The 27,131-nt window shown below is 42.1% G+C and overlaps 1 protein-coding gene across 2 annotated transcripts in view; it reads right to left on the bottom strand.

Moving 5' to 3' along the window:
• LLGL1 (LLGL scribble cell polarity complex component 1) overlaps positions 1–27,131 on the bottom strand; it is a 134,385-nt gene that overhangs the window by 36,641 nt on the left and 70,613 nt on the right. Inside the window, exons 4-9 of one of the 2 annotated variants that reach the window (XM_073636375.1) lie at positions 20,788–20,918; positions 10,097–10,255; positions 7,511–7,673; positions 6,838–6,973; positions 3,644–3,698; positions 574–728 (exon numbers count right to left, since the gene is read on the bottom strand). In XM_073636375.1, coding sequence (XP_073492476.1) covers positions 574–728; positions 3,644–3,698; positions 6,838–6,973; positions 7,511–7,673; positions 10,097–10,255; positions 20,788–20,918 — 799 coding nt within the window. The remainder of the gene's footprint in view (positions 1–573; positions 729–3,643; positions 3,699–6,837; positions 6,974–7,510; positions 7,674–10,096; positions 10,256–20,787; positions 20,919–27,131) is intronic. The other variant, XM_073636376.1, reaches the window with a different exon arrangement.

Genomic DNA, 27,131 nt, shown 5'->3' with positions numbered 1-27,131 from the left:
AGCTAGAAGAGCCCTGAATGGTATGTGGGGGTGATCATTTAAAACTGGAGTTCTGCTTTAATATAGCATACCTGAATGATATGATAGAACATTTACCCTTTTCTGGATGTGATGTAATAGTTCCATGGTCTCCATCTCTGATATCCTTTATTACATTTTTGGCATAAAGGTAATTCAGTGATTAAAAGGATAAGGTCACCTTTGGGAACATGTTACACGTTCCTCCCGTTTTTAGGGTGGAACATAGAACATGTTCCCGATCCCCGCACTCCCTGTGACAGCAGGCTGGGGATCTTCTCCTACAGTCTGTAGGAGTCCTGCATGGCACCCGTGGTCTGCTGATCGCGGATGCAAGCTTTGCAGGCTCCTACATAAAAAAAAATAATAATAATTAGTAAATGCATATTTTTTTTTATCTGCAATTTTTTTTTTTTAAGTGAACTTATCCTTTAAAAGTTGGATGTCATGGGCTGACACTCTATAGCAAAAGTAGCACCTCGCTCTAAGCCACAACAGCCAATGAGAATTTATCTTTGACTCATGTGACTTCAATATGGTGAAGCCAGTTCGTACCATCTTCACTCTTAAGCGGGCACACGGTGAAAAAGTCTATGACTCGAGAGGTGAAGTCTAAGGTGACCAGGCTTTTCCCTTGCATGATGGTGACACAGTGACGGTCCCCGTAGCTGGCTCGAGGCATGCCCCCGCTGAAGATGATGAAGTGGTTCCTGGAGAGGAGAGAAAGGAAGGAACCTTGGACAAAAGGGAAACTGTACATTTACATAGCAGGATCACAGAACAAAGAAAAAAACTGTACAATTACATAGCAGGAAATATCAAACCAGCTGGTTCTACATCGTCATTTATAATGCACAAAACACAGATCAGTCCTGTGCAAAACAGGATTTGGACAGCAATTGTTTCAGCTGTGGGAGAAATTTGGGGGACCAGGTGTAGGAAGTGACCGCATGTCATACCTTTAAATAAAAACAGAGCTAGAACACACAGGGGCCCCAAAGCTCTTCACCTCATTTCCAGCCAACCAAGCGAAGATCACATTTTTCATTTTTTGTTTAAATGAAAATTCCTCACTAAGCCAATGACTACTGCATCATCATAGCAAGAACGTCAATGCAAAATACTCTGATCATCTAATTCACACATTTTCATTGAGGATTACCTCTCATCTGACAAAATTGCAGTCATAAAACTGCAATTATGAAAAGCTCTTTAGATGAACTTGGCCTTAGGGCTACACTATACAGCAGATTTTAACTGGTTGGTAGCAGGACATTAACTTCATGTTGACAAATGCTTTATTTTTTGCAGCTCTCTCATATCAACGTGCAGTACATCTGGGGTGATTAAAGTATACCTTAAAAAACAAGAATTAAATTTTTTAGGTTTCTGGATATAGTAAATCATATCCATGACCCCTCAGATTTTTCTTTTTGCCATCCTTGTCTTGATGTGGGAAGAGGGAGTGATTTAAATTCACTTCCTGTCCAGGAGACACAATAGGTAGTAGGAAAATCTTTCCAAAGTGAAGGGAAATCCTATTTTAAACAGCTGTGACAGTAGGCAGATGCAGTCTACTTTCTCCACTGCAGGTGGCACTCAAATGCAGTGGCGTTGTAGAGGGAGAGGAAGTCAAAAGGAACATGGTTCCTCTATGGTTTCCTGGGTCACTCGGGATGCTATCTGACTGGATGCTGGCAACACATGATTCTAGCGGCCATCTTGGGTCAGGCAGAATCTATTTAAAGAGGAAGTAAACCCTCCCACTCTGAGGCTTCTTTTCATTTAGTCCATTATAAGTAATTATCAAACTATAGCCACTGTAATCCAGCCCCAATCGCATATTACTTACTGTTTAAAGAAACTTTAAAAAAAACTTGTTTCCAGGGGTTAGGCAGCACCATCTTAAGTATTGTTTTCTGAGTCCACAGTAGAGTGTATTTCCGCCCTTACATTGAGCACTTCCTGTACTGTTAACCAAGCCTCCTTCTCAATCCAATGTTTCTATGATAACCCTGCTTATAGTATTTACTTTTGCCTATTATCTATTGTTTGCCTGTGTCAGTCTTATCAGCTTCAGCTGATAAGGCTGCAGTAATGCTGTCCATTGTCCAAGTTTACACTCCATGTGATTCACATGGTCACATGGGGTGTAGTAGGAAGCTCTGAGTGATTATGCAGGCTCATGGGATTTCAGAGCTGTGCCGTATGAAGATCTGATAACAGACAGACAAGTACACAGAGTGTGCCGTAAATCAGGGGAGATCTGGGCATGCTCAGTGAAGTCTTTCTAAAGAAAAAAAAAAGGATTACAATAATAAGCAAGTAAGGATATATCTACAAGCAGTGTTCATTAGGGTTTTTTATGCTGATTTACATGGGACAAAGTTGTCGGGGAGAGTTTACAACCACTTTAAGACCCTGGCTCCTGGGCTTGACGCACTATTTGCATGAGATTAGTTTAGGGACAGGTCACCTGTCGGGGACAGTCATTAGTGGCAGGGAGAGGTTCCAAACAAGTAGGGAAAGCGCAGTAAAACGCAACCCATCCTGGAAGCCTCCCAGTTTGGGTACGGATTGGCCAGGCCGCATGCCGTCCCAAGACAGATGCTGTCAAGTGTACCGAAGACCTGCAGCTTATACCCTTCACTGCAACATTCTGTGAGTGCGCCCAGTCGGGTTGCCTTCTCACCAGCCAGTTGTGCTTATTTGAACTTTAACTTCAATACAGTTCTGTTACTGAAACTGGGTTCAGTGTTTACTGCCGCTGATTATTAGAGCTCTCACTTAGGCCCAAGGGCACCTAAAGCATACAGAGAAGCTTCAATGTCAACAAACACAGAAGATAGATAATAGAATACTAGAAAAATTATTCATTGCTTAGTGAAGGAGAACAGCGCAAAGTGCAGCAACTCCTATCAACCATATCAAAGTACTTTCAGAGCATTACAAGAGTTCTGATGATCTGATTTGGTTTCTGTCAGTACTGTGCTTTGTTGATTAGACCTGTAAAAAATTCAGCTTTTCAGCAGCATCCATGTAGGACTCCCAATGTGCACAAGGAAACATGATGAACAAGTTTCAGCATAGCCCTACAACCTGCTTCCTTTTCCAAGCACAGAAAAGGTGCCTGACTGCTTTTAATAATAACCAAATGCACCCAAAAAAGAAATCTTCAACCATCAGCACAACACTGAAGATTAAGGTTTAAACATTTTGCCTGCTTGTGCCAGTTTAAGTTTGTTATTTTACATGTGCTCTGGAGATGTGACAAACATCTACTAAAGCTATAAAATGCCAGGAAACTTAATCCTTCCTTGCAGTAGGAATACTCACGCACTGCAAGGGGTTAAACGTTCATTTATGTCTAGGTGATTTTTCTCCTCTGCACTCCAGTGGTCAGATGCCCTCTGATGTCGTCAAGACCAATGCATTGGATGCGAGGACGCAAAAGAACAGTCGACTGCCAGAGCATGGGGGAATGAAGGATCAGGTAAAAGTGTCATTTCCCAGTCCTCTAGCCATATTTGGGCATTTAACCCTTGCAGTGTGGGAGCAGTCCCACTACAAGGGAGGACTTTCTATTTTCTGTAGTTGGGCTTTAAAGAAATAACAACCAACATACCCTGAACCACTGGATAGATACTGAATTTTGTTGACCGCTTTGCAAGGGAACGGACCTGGGGGAAAACAAAGTGGTTAGTTTTACTTTCAAATGTTGTGAAAGAAAAAAATGTAATTAAAAAAAAAAAAAAGTTGTAATACAAAATAAAATCAATCAAAACAAACACACTACACAACATACATGTTATACTTCTCTGCTTTGTGCAATGGTTTTGCACAGAGCAGGCCCGATCCTCTTCTTTTTGGTTCCCCCGTCGAGTGACCCCCAATAGCAAGCTTCTTGCTATAGGGGCACTTGAGCAGGCTTGCTCCCAAGCCGCACTCCTGTGAATGGACATTGTCCACACACACAGGCTCGGCCCGCTTCCTGCTCTATCCTCATTGGCTCACTGGCTGCGATTGACAGCAGCAGAAGCCAATGCGAAATGCAATGCCAGACTATTCAAAAACAAGTAGACTGCCTTAAATGCAGCACAATTTAACCCACAGAAATACATTGGGGTTGATTTATGAAAACTGGAGTGCGCAAAATCTGGAGCAGCTCTGCGTAGAAACCAATCTGCTTCCATTTTTTTTTCAAAGCTGAAGTGAACAAGCTGAAGTTAGAAGCTACCATGTACAGCGACACCATATTTTTGCACTCTCCAGTTTCAGTAAATCAACCACTGTGTTCACTCATACCATTATTATAATACAGGATTTATATAGTGCTAACAGTTTTCACAGTGCTTTACAGCGTGAAGGCAGACAGTACAGTTACAATACAAGAGGAATACCATGACTAATGGTGTGTGAATCCAGCCTTAGTAATACTTCACAGCACAGAACCAATGCAAGCATAGAAAGATGACCTTTTGCTGCTACAGGCCTCAAACAGAAAAAAAAAAAAAAAAAAAATCATTTCCTGAATCAGCCACAAATGTGCAAATTATCCTGGGATTCCTAGTGTAGTGTGCAGGACCATCAGTTACGACCCAATTGGAGAGATTCTAGAATTTTTCTGCCATATGAAGTATCCAAGATAAGCTAGCAGGCTGAATTAGAGGACGGCATCACATAATTGTATGGAAATTGTGTGTTTCTGCTTGGAATTCTCCACCTCACACAGTCCCATCCTCTGGAGGACGGCAGAGGCCTCGGATACCCCCTGATAAGAGCACTGCATGCTTAGGAATTCCACTCCAAGTTCAGGGAGAGGGCAACAGCAATTCAAGTTCACAGAGAACAGAAATCCTCAACCCCTAAAAAAACAGGCAGAATTTTTTTTTCCTTCCTAGTCAACATCCTCTAATTAGCACAAAGTAGAAATGTATGTCACCAGTTCTTTGTTGCAGGTCAAACTTTATTAAAGCTGAATTTCACGCAAACTGCTATACACGGAGTCGTTTTAGCTGTCAAATGATTTGTACTTCTGTCAATCCAGTCTTGAGATTTACACAGCTCTAAGACACATCACAACTCAAGACCAGATTTTCCACTGCAGCAGTTCAGTCAAATTTACAGGTCGCTTGTGACTGGACAGTGAAAAGAGAAGCAGCTCTCATTCTGCTTTCTTAGCATGCCCTTTGTGAACACACGAGTACTGCAGTACAACCGACCGGCTCCTTGTGCACTTTCCACCTCTCCCAATCTGAGCTCTGCTGTACAGAGATTGGAAGACGCTAAAAACAAATATAAAACTCGGGTACCTACACTTTTTTTTTTTTTTTTTTTATTTAAAGCAAAGTGTTCACGTGTAATATATGATACCAAGTGTTGGATGCACTTGTCAAAATAGCAGCAAACACCTTAAGTGCGTGACATCAAATTCTTTTATAGTGCAACAAAGTAACAAGGTAATTAAAGCCTGTGATGAAATTTCTTTAAACACGAAACTCCTTAAAAGTGTTCTTCTGCAACCTTTATCCTACGTGGGTTAGAATATATGCATGTGCAGCAATCCGACACCTATTCACCACTGCGCTCACCCTAATGTTAGACCTGTATAGGTCCAATTTTGCCTTCCCCAGCTGGGGTATAATCCAGGTAAATAGACCGGCTGATAGATCTCTTCCTCCTCTTCTCCCCTCTCCGAATATTGCTAGGTACTCCGTGTGAGCAGTATATAAAAAGGAACCTCCTTTCTCTTCCGTTCCCCTCGATCAACGTATTCAAAAACCACATAAAATTTACTGAAAGCATCCACTTAGTGAAGATTAAAATAATCTGTTTGTATCCCCATTTCCAGCGGGGCAGTGGCTCCTGTATCCTGCTGATGCACTGCGTCACCCGACTGTGTCCAAAACGTATATGCCACATGACTTCCTCAGGGGTCCAAGACATGGCAGGGACGATATGTGTTGGGGCGGAGTTGGGTGACGCATCACATCAGCAGGATATGGGAGCCACAGCCCTGCTGGAAATAGGAATACGAACGGATTGTTTTAATCTTCACTGTAAGTGGATGCTTTTAATAAATTTATGTGGTTTTTGAATACTACACTATGGAAAGTTGTTTGCCTAGGATAAGTAAGTAAGTAAGGAAGGAAGGGTGCATTTTTGCCTGCACGCCGTAGACAACGGCGTGCGGGCGCACTGAGCGTGCCGTTTCTAACGGCGATCATGCAGTTCGTGGCTGCACCAGCGCGCATGCGCGGGATTGACGTCATCACGGCTTCGGCTAATCACAGCGTCGGAGCCGCGATACCCGGAAAGATGGACGCTTCGTGGAAGAGGGGACAGCGGTGACATCGCAGGCTCCTGTGTCAGGTAATTGACACATAATGGGCTACTATGCGATGCATAGTAGCCCATTATGCTTTAACTTTGCAGGGAAACAAAGAGGAAGTAAAACCTATCAGGGTTTACTTCCTCTAACAAAGTTTATTCATATACAGAGGTCTACTGGTGACATACATTTCTATTATTGGCACCATTGGTCATGTTGCTGCTGAACCTAGCCTCCCCTTTACAGATGCATACTTATCTCAATCCAATGGATACAATTCATACAGCGCCACAAGTCATCACTGTCCTGCACTCACCTGTGCATTACAGACCCACAGACTACTATACGGCTGTGTCCTGAGGAAAGAAGCAATCAGGAGTCTATGGGGCACCACTGCGGCCTGAACACAATGTAATATTTTAAAACCCATAGTCTAGTCACAAATACACATTAAGCCTCACAAGCTGCATCTGATGAATGACACTCACCATATGGAATAGAGGAGGTGACCGGCTGGGATGTAGAGGAGGAATTATTGCTGGCCGTCCACACCATGTACCCTCCATCGCTGTGAGAACTAACGAGCGATGCCCCGCTGCTCTCACAACACAAACTCTCCAATTGCTGGAAAGAGAAGAGGGCATTTCTGAATGAATGGAACAGTTCACCAATTAAAAACCCATTTACTGAAGAAACTCCCATTTGATGTCCTTATCACAGTCACAAACACTAGATCAGAGATATGCAATTAGCGGACCTCCAGCTGTTGCAAAACTACAAGTCCCATCATGCCTCTGCCTCTGAGTGTCATGGTTGTGGCTGTCAGAGTCTTGCTACGCCTCATGGGACGTGTAGTTCTGCAACAGCTGGAGGTCCGCTAATTGCATATCCCTGCACTAGATCAAACCTACCTGTAAATAATCATTTTAAAAGGAAACGTGCTTTGGGGAGATGAAAAAAAGAAAAAAAAAAAACAAACAAAAACAAAAACACACACACACACACACACACACACACACACACACTAATCCCTTCTTTACCAGCAGCATATTCTTCTTCCCTATGCTCCCCCCTGCCAATCTGTTTGCAGAGTGGTCAAATTCCCTCATCAGGAACTTGCTATTTGAACATGTTTCCATCACATAAGAGTTAATAATTCACCTGGTTCCCCAAGAAGAGATGCTCCACTTTCCTGGAATCCCGATCCCAAAGAACTATAAGCCCCCTACTGTAGCCAATCAGGATCTTCCCTGGCTCCTTTGGATGCTGTTGCAATGATTCCACTGGACCCAGGGCCTTTCCACATCTGTATTCATCTGGCAAGCTGCATAAGGAGATCATAAAAAAAATCAGAAGGTAATTCTGAAAATGGAGAGAATAACTGCAGTCTACAACGAAAGATACAAGTTTAATTCATTTTTTTTTTTAAGGTTTTGCGATATTGTTGTTTAAAACTTTTTGGATTATGGGTGTACGATGGAAGGATCTGTAGGGCTACCCCAGTGAGGGTGCCCAGTCTTCCACCCGCGGGGGGCCTCGTGGGTTTCCTTTATGCAGCCAACGTAATGTTTGGTTCTCATGTTAGCCCTTGTGCATATATCAGCCACTAAGGTTCACCCATCTTATTCGCGAAGCCTCAATTACGTTCCCCCCCCCCCCCCCCCCTCAATTCCACTACCCCCCCCTTTGTTCCCTATGCAACTGTATTGTCAAATTATTTGAGCATGGCAAGGATTGTTTGCCGCTCTATTTTGTGACGCTCATAAAAACGCAAAAACTATTGTAACAGAAAAATCAGAAGGTAAACAGACCTACAAAATTGCTTAGCCCAACAACGAACCAAACAATCCATAGTTTGAGACCATCCGGTTGTGTACGGCTCCCCAAATACTTTAAGGGCACTTTTTTTTTTCTAGGTCAGTTAAAATCCAGGGCTGGTAAACAGTGCTCCTTAACCACTCACTAACCCTCTACAGAGGACACCCATCAACATTAAAGTATAAGTAAAGGCAAAACTTTAGGGGTTAGAACTCTTTGTCAGTTTTTATTGCTGTCTGTGCCCCTATCAAGGAGATTCTCCCTATTTGGGAGAATAACTTTCAATGATAACATTATCATTGAAAGTAAAAGAAAATCCCAAATTTTGGGTTGTCCCCAGAAAAGTAAGAGGGGAAAATCTTCCAATAGGGACACTAGTTTGGGTCGCCTAGAGGCCACCCCAAGGAATTCCCTTAATTTGCAGGGATAGCCCCTCACTTCCTGTTGTTTGGCTATGGGGACAGGAAGTGACCAGAAATCTCCGCAATGGAACACAAAAAATAAAATAAAAATCTGACAGGGGTTAGTTCTAACCCTTACTATCCAAAATGAAAAAAAAAAAAAAGTTTTGCCTATAGTTCTACTTAAAACCCCCCAGAAAATGATATCTTTTCTGAAAGCAGAGGCCCAGTAGAATAAAGAAAGTCAATTTTTAAGTGGCACAATATTTGCACAACATCTTGATCTAATCTATATTTTTAGGTAAAAAAAATAACCCAATACTAAAATGAATTTTAGTACAAATAAATAAAATAAATGGATTTAAAAAGAAAAAAAAAAAACCCAATTTAATTAGAGAAAAAAAAAAGGAAGGAAGAGGAGGTTGCGATATTTCAAGCCTCAAAACAGAGTGTCTGTGAAATGGCACCCCAAGTTAATAATGCCGTGGCTGTAAAGCAAAGCATCACAGCCGTGGCATGTGTACAGCCTTGCCCTGCTGTATTGTTCAATTCAGGAGGGCAGCCAGGGTGGGGGGCAGAGTGTAAAACTGGCTCATTTTTGTTTTTACCGCCCCCTGGCTGCCCATCTGGAAGAGCCCTTAAATGTTATTTACATCTGCTACAACTGACAAGCTACAATAGTTCTGTATATATAAGCTATAATACATTGTACATTATTTTATGGATGTTGTGAAGCACATTAAAGTGTACGTACACTTCAATAATTATCTGCTTCTTTTTAACTATACCATTAAAAAAAAAAAAAAAAAAAAAAAAGTGTCTCACATGTCCAACAAGTACAAAATTAATTATCTTGTCAAGTCAAAAAAACTCAGAGCTGACCTGTGCAACTACAGAATGATTAGTGCCTATGCTGTGAAGATGGGAGAGTGAGTGGGTATGAGTAGTTTGCCCAGTTGTCTTTTGCTAAAAGGTCATTCTGTACCAATGTTGTATAGCCCTGTAATGCCTGATGACTTCTAATTCCTGTCTATGAGGTGTAAAATTCCTAATAAAAATGTAATTATGGGGGGAAAAAAAAAAAAACTGGGCAGGGCTGGCACTACTCAATCCACAAATAAGTTGTATTGTACACAACAGGGCTTAGAACCTGCGTGAATTTTGGGCAGAACAAGTATCTTTCTGTACATACAGCGTCTTTATAGAGATTAAACATTGTAAATGTACATTGCAGAGATGGACTGCATTTTTTTCTGTCGTAACATACAGTTTAAATAAATACTGTATGCTTGAAGTTGGATTAGATATTATTCTACTCTATTCGGTGCACTGTGCGATCTTGGTACCAGAGGGTTAACTAAAAGCGCAGATAATCGATTCCTTGAAGACCATTCATTCAGCACACTCCGATTTCTTTTTTTGTTCACTATGAAGTGGTGACGGTGACCCCTTCTTTCATTCCACTGAACCGGCCTGCTGCCACGCTCATCAACACCCCGCGCCCCCCCCCCCCCCCCCCCCCCCTTACCTCTGTACAATTTCATCTTGCAGCAAAGTCTGGTCCTCCAACAGCTTCAAACTTGGGATCTGTACAAAATAAACCCCTCCTCCTTCTGTTCCCAGGCCAACCACATCACAGGAAGTGGTCACCAAAATAACCGTTACACGGGTGACACTCGGAGGAGAGCTGTGGACAGAAGAGGGATTGTTAATAAAATATGGTCATTACTGGGGGAAAAAAAAAAAAAAAAAAATCCCTATCCCATACTAAATGGATTTTCCTTTACAGTAGACAGGCTCACCATTCACATGCATTTTCCTTTTCAGTTACCTTTTAAAGGAGCATTTCATTTTAAAGAATAACTAACTGATTTAAAGATGAACAAGTCTATAAATCCGCTCAGTTTATCATAAAAAAAATTTAAAAAAAAACAAAACTTTTTATTCGTTTTTTTATGTAGCGAAGCAGCCATATTTGCTCTTGCTCCTGCTGCAAATAATTGCACTCAATTGCTCCTTTCTCAATTACAATCTATAGACAGACTAATCACAAGTCATCACTTCTACATAGCATTTGCATAAGGGCTGTTCACACTATATTGTTGCGGTGATGCATTTAGCAATTCACATTATTTGCACTGGTGTGTTACATTGTCATTCTCTATGAATGCCACCCCAACGTACTTGCTGACAGACGTGCACTAAAGTGCAACTGAAGCATATTTTTTGGCAGTGCATCACAAGGCACCAACATGGGATGCATCACTTTTCACTGCGACACATTTCCGTCACAAGGTGCAATGGAGGGCTGTTCAAAATGAATGGTACCACACTGCTCCAATACAAAAAGTTGATTTACTAAAAGTGGAGAGTGCAAAATCTGGTGCAGCACTGCACTGAAACCAATTGGCTTCCAGGTTTTTTTTGTTTTTTTTTAAAAAGCTTAAGCCCAGGTTCACACTGAGCTGCGGGAATGAAGCCGTGCGAGTTCAAGTGAATTTGTGCGACTTCACTCCTACATGTCAGTCCTGATTCCGGCTGCGATTTCACAGACATCTGTGAGGTTTCTGTACAGATGTCAATGGAAATCGGACCCCGAAATCGCAAAAAGTAGTACAGAAACTACTTTTTGAAATCGGTGCGGCACTGCAAATGCGGCATCGCACCAATTAGGACGGTGCCATTGCCGCCGATTTGACATGTCAAAATCGCACCAATGTGAACCAGGGCTAAAAGCGTAACTCCACATTTGTTGAGACGGGCACTGATGAGGCTACACCGATAGGCGGAACTAAAAGGTTACTGATGAGGCGGCAAAGATGAGGCCGCACTGCCGATGGGCACAGACGAGGCCGCACTACTGATGGGCAGTAATGAGGAAAGGAAATGCCGATAACCAGCATTTGTTTACATGTGACCAGCTGTGATTGGACAAAGCTGATCACAGGTAAAGGGCTCCTGCGATTGGCCCTTTATCTTGATCTGTGATCAGCTGTATTCCTACCTTTGGTATTCTGGAAAGTGAATCTAATGGGAGTTACTCTATAAATTATCAAATCGGCTGATGCACTTTGCAGGGTTCTAATGAGGAAAGTGGCTGGGTGTGCATCCCTTTAGACGCGATTTCCCTTTGCAAGTATCTCCCCAAAATTACATTTTTCTTGCAGGGGATGCCCAAAATCTGGTTTGCATCTTGGTGCAAACTTCTGGGAAAGTCCTTAATCCAATCACACAAGCAGGAAATGACATACCATCTGTGTACAGAGCGCCTCCAGGTAGCCATATTGCATAGAGAATTACAGAGCTGCAGATTGAAAAAGGTAATTTTTAATAACATTCAACTACAATAGGACTTGCGTAGCAATTTTATATGCTAGAATTTTTTTTTTTTTGCTTTTTTTCCCCCACGAAAGTGGAGTTACCTTTTAAGCTGCAAAATCCCACAAAGCTTGTTCAGAGAACAAATGAAGCGTTTAAATTCTTTCCTAAAGAATCTGTTTCCATTTTGGAATTGCAGCTGTATCTGCATGATCTCCTTTTGACAGACTTCTATGACTTTGAAGCAACCAAAAACAGATTTATGGGGAGAACGTTCAGCAGCAGCAAACAATTATGGCTGTACGCTAATAAAAAAAATCTTGAGATGGACAAGTCAGAGGAAATGCATTTTTAAAAAAAGAGTGGTGAACCTGTTTTACGGAATGTCAGGCAGCTAGGAAATGAGTTTATTCTTTGTTTAGTTGTTACATGGGTGTCACATCCTCCAGAGGACCGGGCACGGCAGTGGCATCAAAGGCTCAAGCATCGCAGAGCATTTTGGGAAGGTGTCTTGTTTAGGCTACAGTAATGAATTATAGAATGACGATCGGCTACGCAGCTCGTTCTGATGAACAGCTGGACACGACAGCACTGTAGAGGAACCAATAAAACATGCATGAGACTGGCACGATTCAGCCCTGTTGTCATTGATACGGATGTATGTTGCTGAGCAACGGTATGGAAGTTGGAAATAGGATAAGGTGAGCTGTGGGGGGGGGGGGGGATAGGTTGTCTAGAGCAGAGCTGCACAGCATGTACTTTAGGACATCAAGTCATTAACACAAGCTTCAGATATGCAGAATATCCTTGACTAGACAACTGTTTTTTGGGTTCCAGAACACCTGCATACTGAAATAGAGCACACAAGCATTCAATCGTTCTAGGGTCCCTTCTAAACAAAAAAGTTAGCATGGTCCAGCTACCAGAAACAATGCCAAGTTGGAAAATGGTCATGTCTCCTTCTGCACACTTACCACCGGGGTTGCTCACTCAGGACCACCGGGGTTGCTCACTCAGGACTACCTCCATTCATGGAACACCTTGTAAGGTTTTCACTGAACACGCAGCGTTCTCCAATTCAGAAAAGGTGGAGATCGTGACATCACTGCCCCTCATCCAATCAAAAAAAACACTTGGTGGTATTAGAAAAAAAAAAAAAATACAAGGCGCTCTATGAATGGCAGTGGTGCCAAGCAAAGCACCATGTGGTTGGTGTGCAAAGTGGAAGCCGCTTGCAGGGAATCCCAGCAGGACAGCTAAAGGGTTAGGAGCTGTCATCCATAGAGCTCTACAGACCAACCTGAGATTTGATGGGGGGGTCTGATGTGAAATTAATTTCATTAAAGTGGTTGTAAACCTCAGACATGAAATATAAACAAAAACATATCCCTCTATAGCAGTGGTTCTCGACTCCTGTCCTCAGGACCCACTAACTGGCCTTGGGGAGATGCAGACTAGAATACAGGCAGTCCCCGAGTTACGAACGGGTTAGGGACTGCCGATTTGTTCTTAAGTTGGATTTGTTCGTAAGTCGGAAGCGCATACGCAGAAAGGCAGAGGCGTCGTTTTCCGATGTTCTGTCAAGTAGCCGCGCATGCGCAGACGTCGTTTTCCGATGTTTTCCAATGTGCCCACCGTCGAAAAGTGGCCGCGCATGCATAGAACGTCTCGCCGCCTCCCGTACGCAAGTAGGAATCATTCGCAAGTCAGAGGTTCGTAACTCGGGGACCTTCTGTACTGCAATCACTGAGCAGCAAATGATATCACCTGTGATGTATTTCACTTATCTTGCAAACCTGGCCTGTTAGTGGGTCCTGAGGACAGGAGTTGAGAACCACTGTTCTATAGGGTGTACTTGTCTCAATCCAGAGCACCAAGTGTCATTTCTGTCTGCCGCTTCGCTCCTCCGCTATCAGCATGAATCACTTCTGACCAGTTTTCCTGACACAGAGAAAAAAAGGTGACAGGGAAGGGAGCTCCAACTGAATGACAGCCTAAATTCTGTTCTTGTGCGCTGCGTGAAGGAGGGTGAGGTGGGGGGGGGGTGGGAGGTCTCTTCCCTCCAATCAGCTCTCAGAGCTCTCCTCACTGAGCTCTGCAGGGTAACTTCAGCCCTCTGTCCCCTTTTTTTCTGATTGCACAGACCAGCTTTATAAATTTTTCACTTTGAAGAGGAGAGAAAGGAGGAGAGGAAAAAATGAGAGAAAAAAGGAAAAGGAAAAGAAGAAAAAAAAAAAAGGAGGAAATAAAAAAGGAGGAGGAGAGAACTGCAGATAAAGGAGGTATAACTTATGTACAGTAAGGGAAATAAGTATTTAACCCCCTGCTGATTTTTTCTACATTTGCCCACTAAGAAATTGTTAGTCTATAATTTTAATGGTAATTTTATTATAACAGTGAGAGACAGAACAAAAAAATATGCAGAAAAACGCATTTCAAAAAAGTTACAAATTGATTTGCATGAGTGAAATAAGTATATGACCCCTTCTCAAAACATGACTTATTACTTAGTGGCAAAACCCTTGTTGGCAGTCACAGAGGTCAGTTGGCCACCAGGTTTGTCCCACTCTTTTAAAGATCCTCGCCAAGTCATTAAGGTTTCGCGGCTGACGTTTGGTAACTTGAACCTTCAGCTCCCTCCACATATTTTCTATGGGATTAAGGTCCATTTTCAATGCCCTGGCTGAGGGAAGGAGGTTCTCACCCAAGATTTGACGGTACATGGCCCCATCCATTGTCCTTTTGATGCAGTGAAGTTGTCCTGTCCCCTCAGCAAAAAAAGCCCCCCAAAGCATAATGTTTCCCCCTCCATGTTGGACGGTGAGGATGGTGTTCTTGGGGTCATAGCATTCCTCCTCCTCCTCCAAACACAGCAAGTTGAGTTGATGCCAAAGAGCTCGATTTTGGTCTCATCCGACCACAACACTCACCTAGTTCTCCTCTGAATCATTCAGATGTTCATTAGCAAACTTCAGACAGGCCTAAACATGTGCTTTCCTGAGCAGGGGGACCTTGCGGGCACTGCAGGATTTCAGTCCTTCACGGCGTAGTGTATTAGCAATTATTTTCTTGGTGACTAGGGTCCCAGCTGCCTTGAGATCATTGATCAGATTCTCCCGTGTAGTTCTGGGCTGATTCCTCACAGTTCTCATGATCATTGAAACTCCATGAGGTGAGATCTTGTCTGGAGCCCCAGACCGAGGGAGATTCACAGTTTTGTGTTTCTTCCATTTTCGAATAATCGCATCAACTGTTGTCACCCTCTTACCAAGCTGCTCGGCGATGGTCTTGTAGCCCATTCCAGCCTTGTGTAGATCTACAATCTTGTCCCTGACATCCTTGGACAGCTCTTTGGTCTTGGTCATGGTAGAGAGATTGGAATCTGATTGATTGCTTCTGTGGACAGGTGTCTTTTATACAGGTAACAAGCTGAGATTAGAAGCACTTCCTTTAAGAGAGTGCACCTAATCTCAGCTCATTACCTGTATCGAAGACACCTGAGAGCCAGAAATCTTGCTGATTGATAGGGCATGAAATAGTTATTTCACTCATTAAAATGCAAATACATTTATGACTTTTTTAAATGCATTTTTCTGGATATTTTTGTTATTCAGTCTCTCGCTGTTAAAATAAACCTACCATTAAAATTATAGACTGATCATTTCTTTGTCAGTTGGCAAGTGTACAAAATCAACAGGGGTTCAAATACTTTTTTCCCCTCACTGTAGGAGGTTTTGTTTCATCTATGGTGTCCGTTTATGAAGCAGTGAAATCTATTCACTGCTTCGTTCTCCGGCATTCACAGTGAAGAATCTTCTCCTCTGTGTGCCAGTTTATGAAGCGGTGTAGATCGCTTCACCTTTGGAGGAGTGAAGTGATCTACAAATGCTTCAAATAGTGGAGAACGGCCCCTGATACTGGAATCTCGTGAGACTTTATGAGATTACAGCACCAGATGTCAGTTTATCAAGCAGTGATAAATTATCACTGCTCAACGGCGTGGATTAATGTTAATAAAATAATGTGTCCCCCTACATTATACACATATGTATACACACACACACACTATATATACATGTATATACACACGCATGATATATATATACATATACACATTATATGTATATATGTATAAATATGTATACACATAAATATGACAGGGGGACATGCTTACAGTGTTGGGGGGTCTGAACGAGGCATAAGGAAGTTAAAAATCTTCCTCCTTCCCCCTCAGATCCCCCCAGATTTCCTCTTCACTCCCCGATTCACCACCTCTGAGATGGTGAACCTGGGAGTGTGAATTCTGACACAGATCGCCAGTGAAGCGGTGAGATCACCGCTTCATAAACTGGCCGTTACTGTGTCATTCAATGAGGATTCTCCGTGTGTAGAGATAATCGGCGGGAGAACAAGTTCAAACATGTTCTCCCCCATTATCACTGTTTCATAAACTGTTTATGGACTGTGATCAGCGGTGATCCTCGGGATCACCGCTGATCACTGCTTCATAAACGGACACCTATGTGTATTAACAAGAGGCCAGTCACTTCACTGGGTATATGTGTTTACAACTACTTTAGTCAGGAGGGTACCAGCACATTGCTGCAAAAGGTCACTAGACATTGCCTGGAATTTTTTTTATATATAAAAAAAACAGACAAAAATACATCATGCGCCAGAGAAGTTAGATTTTGTGCATTATTTCCGATAGCATGGACAAGCCAGCCATAAAACAAAACAAAAAAGGCTTTATAAGTGAAGCTTCTGCCAATAAATCGTCCCGCATTTACAATGTTAGGGAGAAAAAAAAAAAAAATGTAATAAAGGGTATGTAAATTTGCCAACCAAATAAACATTTCAAGCACACATTTTCTTAAAATCCATTAGTAAATATGGGTAATGCTTCAGGAATGTACATGAGCAAGCAATGCCAGTGCACAAAGCAATTGCATAGCAATAAGTTTAGCCTGATTTTGGCACTTTATATCACCCAACCAACCACATACGATATATATAGGAATACACAGGCCTATAAGGCACCGTAGGACACTGGGACGTAGCGGGTATAATATTTGGCAGGTTAGTGTTGAGCTAGATTGTCTTTGAAATCCTCATGCTGGCAGGGCACAGGCTCTTCTGCTCAGAACGAGGCTACTTGCTAAAGAAAATACTTTACAGAGTTTGTTTTGGGGCACCTGGAGTGTAATGATACAATCTGAAATTCAGAAATGACAGGGGATTTATAACAGGGGAAGAATCAGCACAAGGGACACGTCATGCTACTGTCTGCAGGTTGTGTCCCTTGTGCAGATTTTTCAGTTTTTTAAATTTAGTTACACTTAGGCTTTAATGCTATGAAATGTAAAATGACAAGTAGGCATACATGCGCCACAGATGGATGGTAAATCTGTGTCCATATACGGGAGAAGTGACATATTACCAAACAACATTAGAAAATTTGCATTAATACAACTAAAAAAAAGAAGAAAAAAAAAAGAAAAAAAAAAACAAAAAACAAAAAAAAAAACAAACATCTTGTGTGGTTCCCAATCACCAGTGGCATTTAAAGTTTGCAAAGGTCCCACCTTCCACCAGAGTGACCCTCTTCCTCCTCCTCACGCTTGTATTCTGCCTGCCCTGAGTCAGGCCATCTGCACAAGCAGGACAATATGGAAAGGGGGCCTGGCACTCACAGCAACCAATCACTTCACAGAAGGCAGATCAGCGATAAATTCTGACGGGTTATGGTGTGTTTGAGCCATCCACATACTGCTCTATCTAGGCAAGAGCCACTGTGCTCTAGGATACTGGAGAAGACTACAGGACTTCTTTAGATCCATTATGATCTAAAGCCGGGCCATCGAAAGATTGGAAATTCAGCCAGTTCAGCAGGAACTGGACGAATTTCGATCCATGTATGGACCAGGTTGCTTGTACTGAAGCTCCACGGGAGGGATTCACCAATCAACACTAAAATGTGTTGAAAGGGTAAATCAAACAAATTTTTTCTTGCAACCTGGGGTGAATGAATTGTTGGACATCAATTTCAAAGCCAACAAGTTTTGTTTAACCACTTCTGCTCCGGAAGGTTTTACCCCCTTTCTGACCAGGCCATTTTTTGCGTTGCTTTAACCGACAATTGCGCGGTCGTGCAACAATGTACCCAAATAAAATTGATGTGCTTCTTTCCCACAAATCGAGCTTTCTTTTGGTGGTATTTGATCACCTCTGCATTTTTTATCTTTAGCCCCATTAAAAAAAAAAAAAAAAAAAGATATTTTTTACTTTCTGCTATAAACATATCCGGGGGGGGGGGAACAAAACAAAAAACAAAAAAAATAAATCACATTTTTTCATCAATTTAGGCCAATATGTATTCTGCTACATATTTTTGGTAAAAAAGAACAAAAAACTAAAATAATGGTATATTGATTGGTTTGCGCAAAAGTTATAGCGCCTACAAACTGAGATTTATGGACTTTCAAATTTATTTTTTTTTTATTGTTTTTACTAGTAATTGCTGCGATCAGCGATTTTTAGCGGGACTGTGTTATTGCGGCAGATAAATCTGACACCAAGTGACACTTTTTGGGAACCAGCGATACCAATACAGTGATCAGTGCTAAAAAATAGAAAAAAAATAGAAAAAAAATAAATAAAAAAAATAAAAGCACTAACTGTATAAATGACACTGGTAGGGAAGTGGTTAACATCAGGGGCGATCAAAGGGTTAAGTATGCTCCTAGGGATTGCTTATTAACTATGAGGGAATGCAGTGACTGGAGGAAACACAAGTTCTCCTTTATTCTCCCTCACAGACCGCCGGTATGCCTCTCCTGTGAACGATCGTGGGTGGCCGGAAGCAGCGGGTTGTCCAATCACAGCAGGAGCGGGGCTCCAGCGGCGCGCCTAAGAGCCAAGGAAAGAAATCACATACAGGTACGTGATTTTGCGCTTAAGCGGGTTAAACAAAAAAATAATAATAATAATAATAATAATAATAAACTTCCCATCCCACGCTCAGAATACAATTGAGTTAGGCTAAACTGGAGAGGCAGACGGAAAACGTCATGATCTCCACCTCAGCCAGAGGAAGATTTGTAAACAATTCAGAAAATACAAAGCTGGCCATGAATGGCTGAGAAGCACTCAGGCCGACTCAATGTTGTTCTGGGTGTGAAACAGAAAGTTTGTGTCCAACAGCCAGGAATACAGTTAAAGTGACCGTAAAGCTGGAGATAATCTTGAAAAAGTAGTAAGGGGTTTATTTATCCCAAGAATCATACTTGCTTGGGTGGATGCAGCATTGGACCGATGCCGCATCTGTCCCCCCCCACCGTCTAAGACTGAGAACTGAGCGATCAAACACCACTCACCACTCGGTTTTCAGAGCTCCATGAGCAGAGAGCTGGTGACTGTCAGTCACCACTGTCTGCTCTGCGCGCCCCCCCCCCCCGCGCTTACTGGAGTGGCTTCCTCAGGCTCTCAGAACTTCACTGAGAGGCTGAGCCAGGTGCCGATCTAGAGTTGTGGGCGGAATCCGACCATATTGTCGCGATCTTTACCAAGCCTTGACTGGCTGTGTGACTTCAGCCTGCTGTCTGCTAAAAACTGGTCACAGCAGTGCAAAACAAACTGCACTCCTGTGAGCCACAGGAGGAGAAGAGTCAAAAGAGCTTTGGCTGTATTTCAAGTTTCAGAAAATCACTCAATCCCTCCAGCCACACTAACAATGCGGATAAAGGAATCTCCATTGTATTTAGGCAGCAGTTGGCTGCTGGAAATGTCCAAAAACAAGAGACTGCATCTGATAATTTACACCCAGTTTAGTCTATTTTTTTTAATAATTTTACACCCAGTTCAGTCTATTTTTAAAATGACTTTTGTAAAGCAGGGTCAGTCATGGCTCGAATTTTGACCCATTCAGCTGGAAGCGGACAAAATGCAAGCCGTCTATGGGGGCCTTTAGAGACTACACAGGAACAGAATGCTGCAAAAATCAGTGAACACAAAGCATATTGGGTCTTGTGAATCAAATTACTGATGAGAACGCTTTTGTTGCCCACATCAGATTCTCCCTTTTGCTCTTGGTGTGGACCTCATAGTGATGGGCTCGGGCATGTTCGGATCGATCCCACCAGGAAGCAGTCAATGCACACCGCCAATCATAGGCAGTGAGGCATTTGCCAACCAGCAGCTGCACATACACATGCTGTCTAGGATTGTCAGTGTGCAGTGCCGGTGTCTTGCCGAGAAAGTTCCCTCGGCGGATAAGGACCCCCCCTGTACTGCGCAGGCGCAGCGTCTGCGCAGTACGAACTACTATCAGCCGCCACAGATAGCCGAAGCTCAAAATGTTCAATCAGCTGTACACGGCACCTGCGCCCTAGGTCCAGGTTCCTTCCCCACCATCCAAGTGGACCTAGAGGGGGAATATAAAAAAAAAAAAAAAAAAAAGAGCCAAGCGAGGCCGTGCCCGAAGCGTGGCGAGTGAAGCAAGCCCGCGAGGGGCCCTCTTACAGGTGCCGTGTACAGCTGATTTTTCCCTTTTCACCTTCGGCTATTTCCGCCGGATCCTACTGCGCAGGCGCAGCAGAGGGGGGTCCTTATACGCCGAGCGGAACTTTCTCGGCAGAACACCGGCTTCTTGGCGGGCTCGATCCAAAATACACCGGAGCCCATTGCTAGTACGGAGTATAGCGGGAAAGGGATACTGGGTGCTCAGTTCTTGCAATCACTTCAGGTCTGCTCAGCAGTGGCCTTTTCCACACACTATATCTGCACTCAGACAATGAAGAATTGATCCCCTGCTCTGTGGTCTAGAGGCACCCCTGCTGCTGGCCTTCCAATTTAATCTGCTCAGCCACAAGCGTGAGAGAGAAAGAAGAGGAGTTTGAGTACTTAGCGCAGTCGAACCCTGGTCGGCCTGGAAGGATGAAGCTTCTGGTTTCCTCGATTTCGGAGCAGCCATCTTTCTGCTGCAGCTCCCACAGATGGAGAGTGTTATCATCCAGCAGGGACAGGAGACGACCCTGGAAAGGCAAGCAAGAAGTTACTGTACAACTGAACGGTTCAATCTGAAATTAGGCTTTAAGGAAACTTACAAAGCTGCTCGTCATGCAAACAGAGGGGATCATTTGGGTAGAAGCCATTTAACCACATAGTACATTTCTGGCTAAAGCCTAGTACACAAAAAAGAAAAAAAATTGGAAAAAGAAAAAAAAGGTTTTCAGAGCAATCATTTAAACAACCCGATTGTTAGTTCACAGCTTTGGAGATCCGATCACGACAGTTCATGAGAAATTATTCGAGGGACAAGCATGTAAATTCTTCTCGTAAGAGAACAGAACAAATGATTTTCGTTTAATTAGGACAGTATTCGTCCAAAAAGAAAAAAAAAAAAAAAAAAAAAAAAAAAAGGAAGACCAATACCATGCATGCACAGAAATAAAAGATTACAATACAAGTTACCGTCGGTCTTACGAGTAATCTATTAAACTATTCATTTTCGATACGAGACTAGCATGAAAAAAAATCATCTGATGTCTGATGAAACAGAAATGTAATATACTGTAGGTTACTGGAAATTAGATAAGGTTTTATACAGGATCTTTTTTTCCAGGCTTTTTTCCTCTCCCTTATTTTTACCTGGTAATCCTACCAGTAACACATTTTCCATAGGAAAAAGAAAGTTGGCAACACTGTTTAAAAGTCAATGCTGACAAACTTTGTTTCAGACAAATGGACAGGGAGACAGACAGGGATTCCCCGTCTATCTGGATCAATAAAAAGTGCAGAATTTTGCAATTGCCAACTTTTTTTTTTCCTGGCCATATTTGGCTTGCGGGGCATTGGACAAGCTTCTCCTTGGAATCTGACACCCAGTCTCTCTGGAGAGAAAGGCTAAACTGGGACAAAAATTTGGCCCTGGACTTCATCCAGACCAGCCCATTTTAATTTTGCGAATACGCACAAAAACAGTATATAAACTATAGGCAATTGCGCAAAAAAGCATATGTAAAAACAGTCAACTATTGAGCATAGGACAGGGCATAGCCACAGCAGTGCCCATTAATGCAGCCACACCAGTCAATGCCCATCAGCGCTGCCACACCAGTGCCCATTAAAGCAGCTTGATCAGCGCAGCCACACCAGTGCCCATTAAAGCAGCCTCACCAGTGCCGCCACACCAGTGCCCATTAAGGTTAGTCCCCCCACTCCTCTCAGTACCTGATCTACACAGCTTTTATTACCTAGGTCCCAGGTGCAGTGCTTGCCCTGCAGGCGTTTCCTCTGGCGCTGGGAGCCCGGGACCAGCTGTGCACTGCTGGTACATCTGGTCCTCTCCCTTTGTTCTGGGCACCACAGAGCTGAGCAACTAGGGCTGGAGGGGACTCCTAAACCCTGTCCACCAATCTAATCTCCCGACTCCCGCTGTGTAGCCGTTTAAAAATAAATAAAAACTTCTCCGGGTCTCCCCTTTGTTCAGTGGGGGCCAGAAAACTGATTATTTCATCACTTTCAGCTTTGAGGTGGGGAAATTGTCCACAGCAGCGCTCCCGGCTGGCTCCAGTGTACTGATATAGAACAGGTCGGCCTTCAACTGTGTAGTGCACTGCTGCGGATTAAGCCGCCGAAAGTGATGACATAGTCCGCTTTCTGTCGTCGTCCCCCCCCCACCCACTGAACACAGGGGGCACGGAGACGTTTTTTTTCCTAAACAACTACACAGCGGGAGATTAGCTTATTGGTGGACAGGGTTTGGGAGTCCCCGCCTGCTCTACACTGTCACTGAAACCGGCCCACCGGGTAACTCCCGGTAGCCCAGATGTCCAGTACATGCCTGCTGGAGCGTGACCTGGTTCTAGTCTTGGAAGTGGGGCACTTTTTTTTCTGGGAATATACTTTCTCTCCCAGGGCGGTATTACTAGCTATGGAAAAGCAAACTTGTCAGCATAGGACAGAAGGTATGTAAAGACTACAGAAGAGTTCCCCACTCCTCTTCTCTATAAGATGGGGGAGGTGCTCTGTAGTTCACAGAGGTAACCTTGGCAGAAAGATACTGCAGAGTGCACACTACCACAGTGGATTTCGGTCAGGATCAACAGGTAATTTTTGCACTGGTTGAACAGATAACAAAAGGCTTTAAAATTGTATATGTAACAGACCAGCAGGAAGCAATATGAAGAAATATGAGCAGTTAATTGTTAGGGTTTATATTTACTTTTTAGGTGCAAAAAAGCAAAAACTAATTTTTAAGTGCTTGGTAGTGGTGAAGGGTTAGAATCTGTCAGACTTTTATTGTCATCAGTGTCCCGACTACTGGTGAGAGATTCACACGTTTCATTTCTCCTGGTGACCGATGTCGCCAACATAAAACGTGAGAGAAAAAAAGTTTAAGGCTAGGTTCACACTGATGCGGTGCAATCTGAATGGGTTTTCTAGTGCGATTTCAAGGAGCACATGCAGTGCAAATTTACACGGTCAGATGAGATTCGCACAGGACCCTTTTTTTAAAAATGCATCGCATTTGTACTGCGTATATGTCTGCGGCCTCCATAGAAATTCAGGTCATTTCACTTGTCATGCATTCTTGAACACATCAGTGTGAACCAGGGCTTACAGTTTTCCCCAAAACAAAATTCTTCCAATGAAGACAATGGATTCCAGCGAGAACTGTCTAGGAGAAAAAGAAAAAAAAAAAAAAAAATCTATAGATCGATATATATTTCTTTTTCCTTTTCTCCTAGACAGTTGTCGCTGGAATCCATTGTCTCCATTGGAAGATTTTTGTTTTGGGGAAAACTGTAAGCCCTGGTTCACACTGATGTGTTCAAGAATGCATGACAAATAAATAAATAAATAAATATAACAAATAAATAAAAAGTTTATATATATATATATATATATATATATATATATATATATATATATATATATATATATATATATATATATATATATATATATATATATATATATATATATATATATATATATATATATATATATATCTTTTTTTTCCTGAGGGCAATTGCTTTAAAGCAGAACTTCAGTCGTTTTTTGTTTTTTTTTAACTTTCCATCTATTAAATCTTCTGCCTTGTTGTTTTAACTTTGGATAGTAAAACATTTTTTTTTTGCCAGTAAACACCTTATACAGCTCACTTCCCGTTTCTTGTCTGGTAAAAAAGCCTAGGCTTATGACATTATGCACAGCTCGCTCTCTCACTCTTGTGAGAGTTTGCCAAAAAAAAAAGGGGGGGGGGGGGAATGAGTCAAAAAAGAGGGCCAATGAAAGCTGCAGAGCTTAAGGTGTGCCTCTAAAACCAGGAAGTGAACAGGCAGCAGCTTCAGCTGCCCACAGTTAAAATGGATGCAGCAGACTCAGTGGAGGGAGATTTCTGCAGCATATTTGGCAAGTACAGAATCACAGTATATTTAAAATAATATGTAAAGTGGTTGGAGGGAAGCTTCAGAATGGCAAAGATGTTTTTATTACAAATGATGTGAGCAGACTGCAGTTCCTCTTTAATCATCTAAAAAGAGTACCATACTACACTGCATTGAAACCGGTCCATGCACATCGACCATAAACTGCGTTACATTTCAAAGAAAGCTAAACAAATCTCCAGGTTGTTTTATTACATCTGCGTCAGGACAGTTTATACCAGGTAAAAGGAGATGGTAACATTGCAAGTCAAGACAAACCGGTGTCTTCTAGTATTGTCATCACAGCATATGCTGTATTATTTTCCTGTACAGTAGTGTAGAGTAACCCGTGAGGAGCATATGGAGTGTATATTAGACAACAATGAGTCAGACGTAGAGCACAGTCATTGGGCCGGCGTGCTCAACCTGTGGCCCTCCAGCTATTGCGGAAGTACGAGTCATGCTCGTGCCACTGGGAATGTTTTTATGGATCTTGGTAGGGGTGTTCATCTGCCAAAACTGTAAACCCATCAAACTAGATTGACACACACACACAGCGGCTAAAATAAGTATTGAACACGTCACCATTTTTCAAGGTAAACATATATTACTAAAAGGTGCTATTGATATGAAATGTTCACCACATGTCAGTAACAACCCATGCAATCCATACATACAAAGAAACCAAAACAAATAAGTTCAGAAATTAAAGTTATGTGTAATAAAATGGAATGACACAGGGAAAAAGTATTGAACACATGAAAAAAAAAAAAAAAAAAAAAAAAGGGAGGTGCAAACGGCATGGCCAGCCAAGACACCGGTTGAAAACAGTAATTAGAAAGCAGCCCTGCCCCTTATTAGTGCAAATTAATAGCTGGTTCACTCTCACCCAATGGCCTATAAAAAAGGATTCTCATTACCAAGGTGTTACACAAGAAACATCTCATGATGGGTAAAAGCAAAGAGCTCTCAAGACCGAGACAAAACATGCTGTTGCCATTGGTTACAGAAGGATTTATAAACTTCTGAATGTTCCAGTGAGCACTGTTGGGGCCATAATCCGGAAGTGAAAAGATCATTTCACCATAAACCGGCCATGACCAGGTGCTCCTCACAAGATTTGACAGGAGTGAAAAGAATTCTCAGAAGAGTTGTATAAGAGCCAAGGACCACTTGTGGAAAGCTTCAGAAAGACCTGGAATTAGCAGGTACAATTGTTTTGATTTTTATCATATTTATTTAAAAAAAAAAATGCTTTTGGAGTAAAAATCTAAATCTAAAAAGATAGTTTTCTATTTAAGATACATTAATAATTTAGTTTATTCAGCATGAACTGGAGCTTAATTATGTAGCATGAGGCTATATATTCTTCAAAACATTTTTTGGAAAACTCATTCAATGAATCCAAGCTCTGCAAGCTGAGAAAACATGCATTGATGCATTCACACAATGTCACAGTAATCATGAGATAAAACAAAGTTCAGGAATATTCCTTTATCCCATTGTTTTGCAAATCTATGTACACTACAAACTGTATGATTGAATCGGTTCTGATATCGCTGTTTTACCAACCCGACAGCTTATTATTTTAAATAGAAAGCCTTCATTTTGCTTACAAATATTAAAGATTCTAACTACCAGCAAGAATAAATCATTTTATTTAAAGAGCACCTGTCATTTCAGATCTATCATGGCAGCGCCTGTTAGCGGGCATCCACTCACCTGCTGCAGCCACGTCCCTCACCTTGTTGTGTCACTGCCGCATCACCAGCCGTCCCGTTAAAGTGAATGTGGCTGAATGGGAAAACCCTCTTTACTAGTGATTTAAATGGGCTTGATTTTAATCAAATCTACCCTGATGCTCACCAAGCAAAAGACACCATTGCTGAAGAAAAAGCAGGTTGAAGCTCATTTAAAGTTTGCTGCACATAATCATTTAGACAGGCGTGTAAAATACTAGGAGAATATAGATATATATCATCTAGATATACATGAGACCAAAACTGAACTCTTAGGATGCCATAATTTACACCATGTTTGGAGGTCAAAAGGCCCTGCATAGCACCCAAAAACATCCCCATAACAGTGAAGTTTGGAGGTGGGAACATCATGGTGTGGGCGGGGCTGTTTTTCGGCATACGGTACTGGCAAACTTCATATCATTGAAGGAAGGATGAATGGAAAAATGTACCAAGACATTCTTGATAAAAATCTGCTGCCATCTACCAGGATGATGAAGATGAAAAAAGGGTGGACATTTCAGCAAGACAATGATCCCAAAACACAAAGCCAAGGAAACTCGATTGGTTTCAAAGAAAGAAAATAAAGCTGCTAGAATGGCCCAGCCAATCACCTGACTTGTATCCAATAGAAAGTCTATGTAAAGAACTAAAGATCAGAGGTCATAGAAGAGGCCCACGGAACCTTCAAGATTTGAAGAAGGTTTGTGTGGAAGAATGGGCCAAAAAAATAAATAAATCAATGCATGCGACTAGTTTCTCCATACAGGAGGCGTCTTGAAGCTGTCATTACCAGCAAAGGATTTTGTACCATGTAATAAATACATTTCAGTTCGCTTGTTCAATACTTTTTCCCTGTGTCATTCCATTTTATTACACATAACTTCATTTCTCAACTTATTTGTTTTGGTATCTTTGTATGTATAGGTTCTTAACGACATGTGGTGAAAATTTCAAGTCAACAACTTTAGAAATGTATTTACCTAGAAAAACTGTGATATGTTCAATATTTATTCTACCCGCTGTATATAATTTAAGAGAGGAAATCAACACATTCTTGGGAAGAACATACAAT

The sequence above is a fragment of the Aquarana catesbeiana genome, linkage group LG06, assembly GCF_042186555.1.
Source record: "Aquarana catesbeiana isolate 2022-GZ linkage group LG06, ASM4218655v1, whole genome shotgun sequence".
Classification (NCBI taxonomy): domain Eukaryota; kingdom Metazoa; phylum Chordata; class Amphibia; order Anura; family Ranidae; genus Aquarana; species Aquarana catesbeiana.
This window is presented reverse-complemented; position numbering and strand designations above follow the sequence as displayed.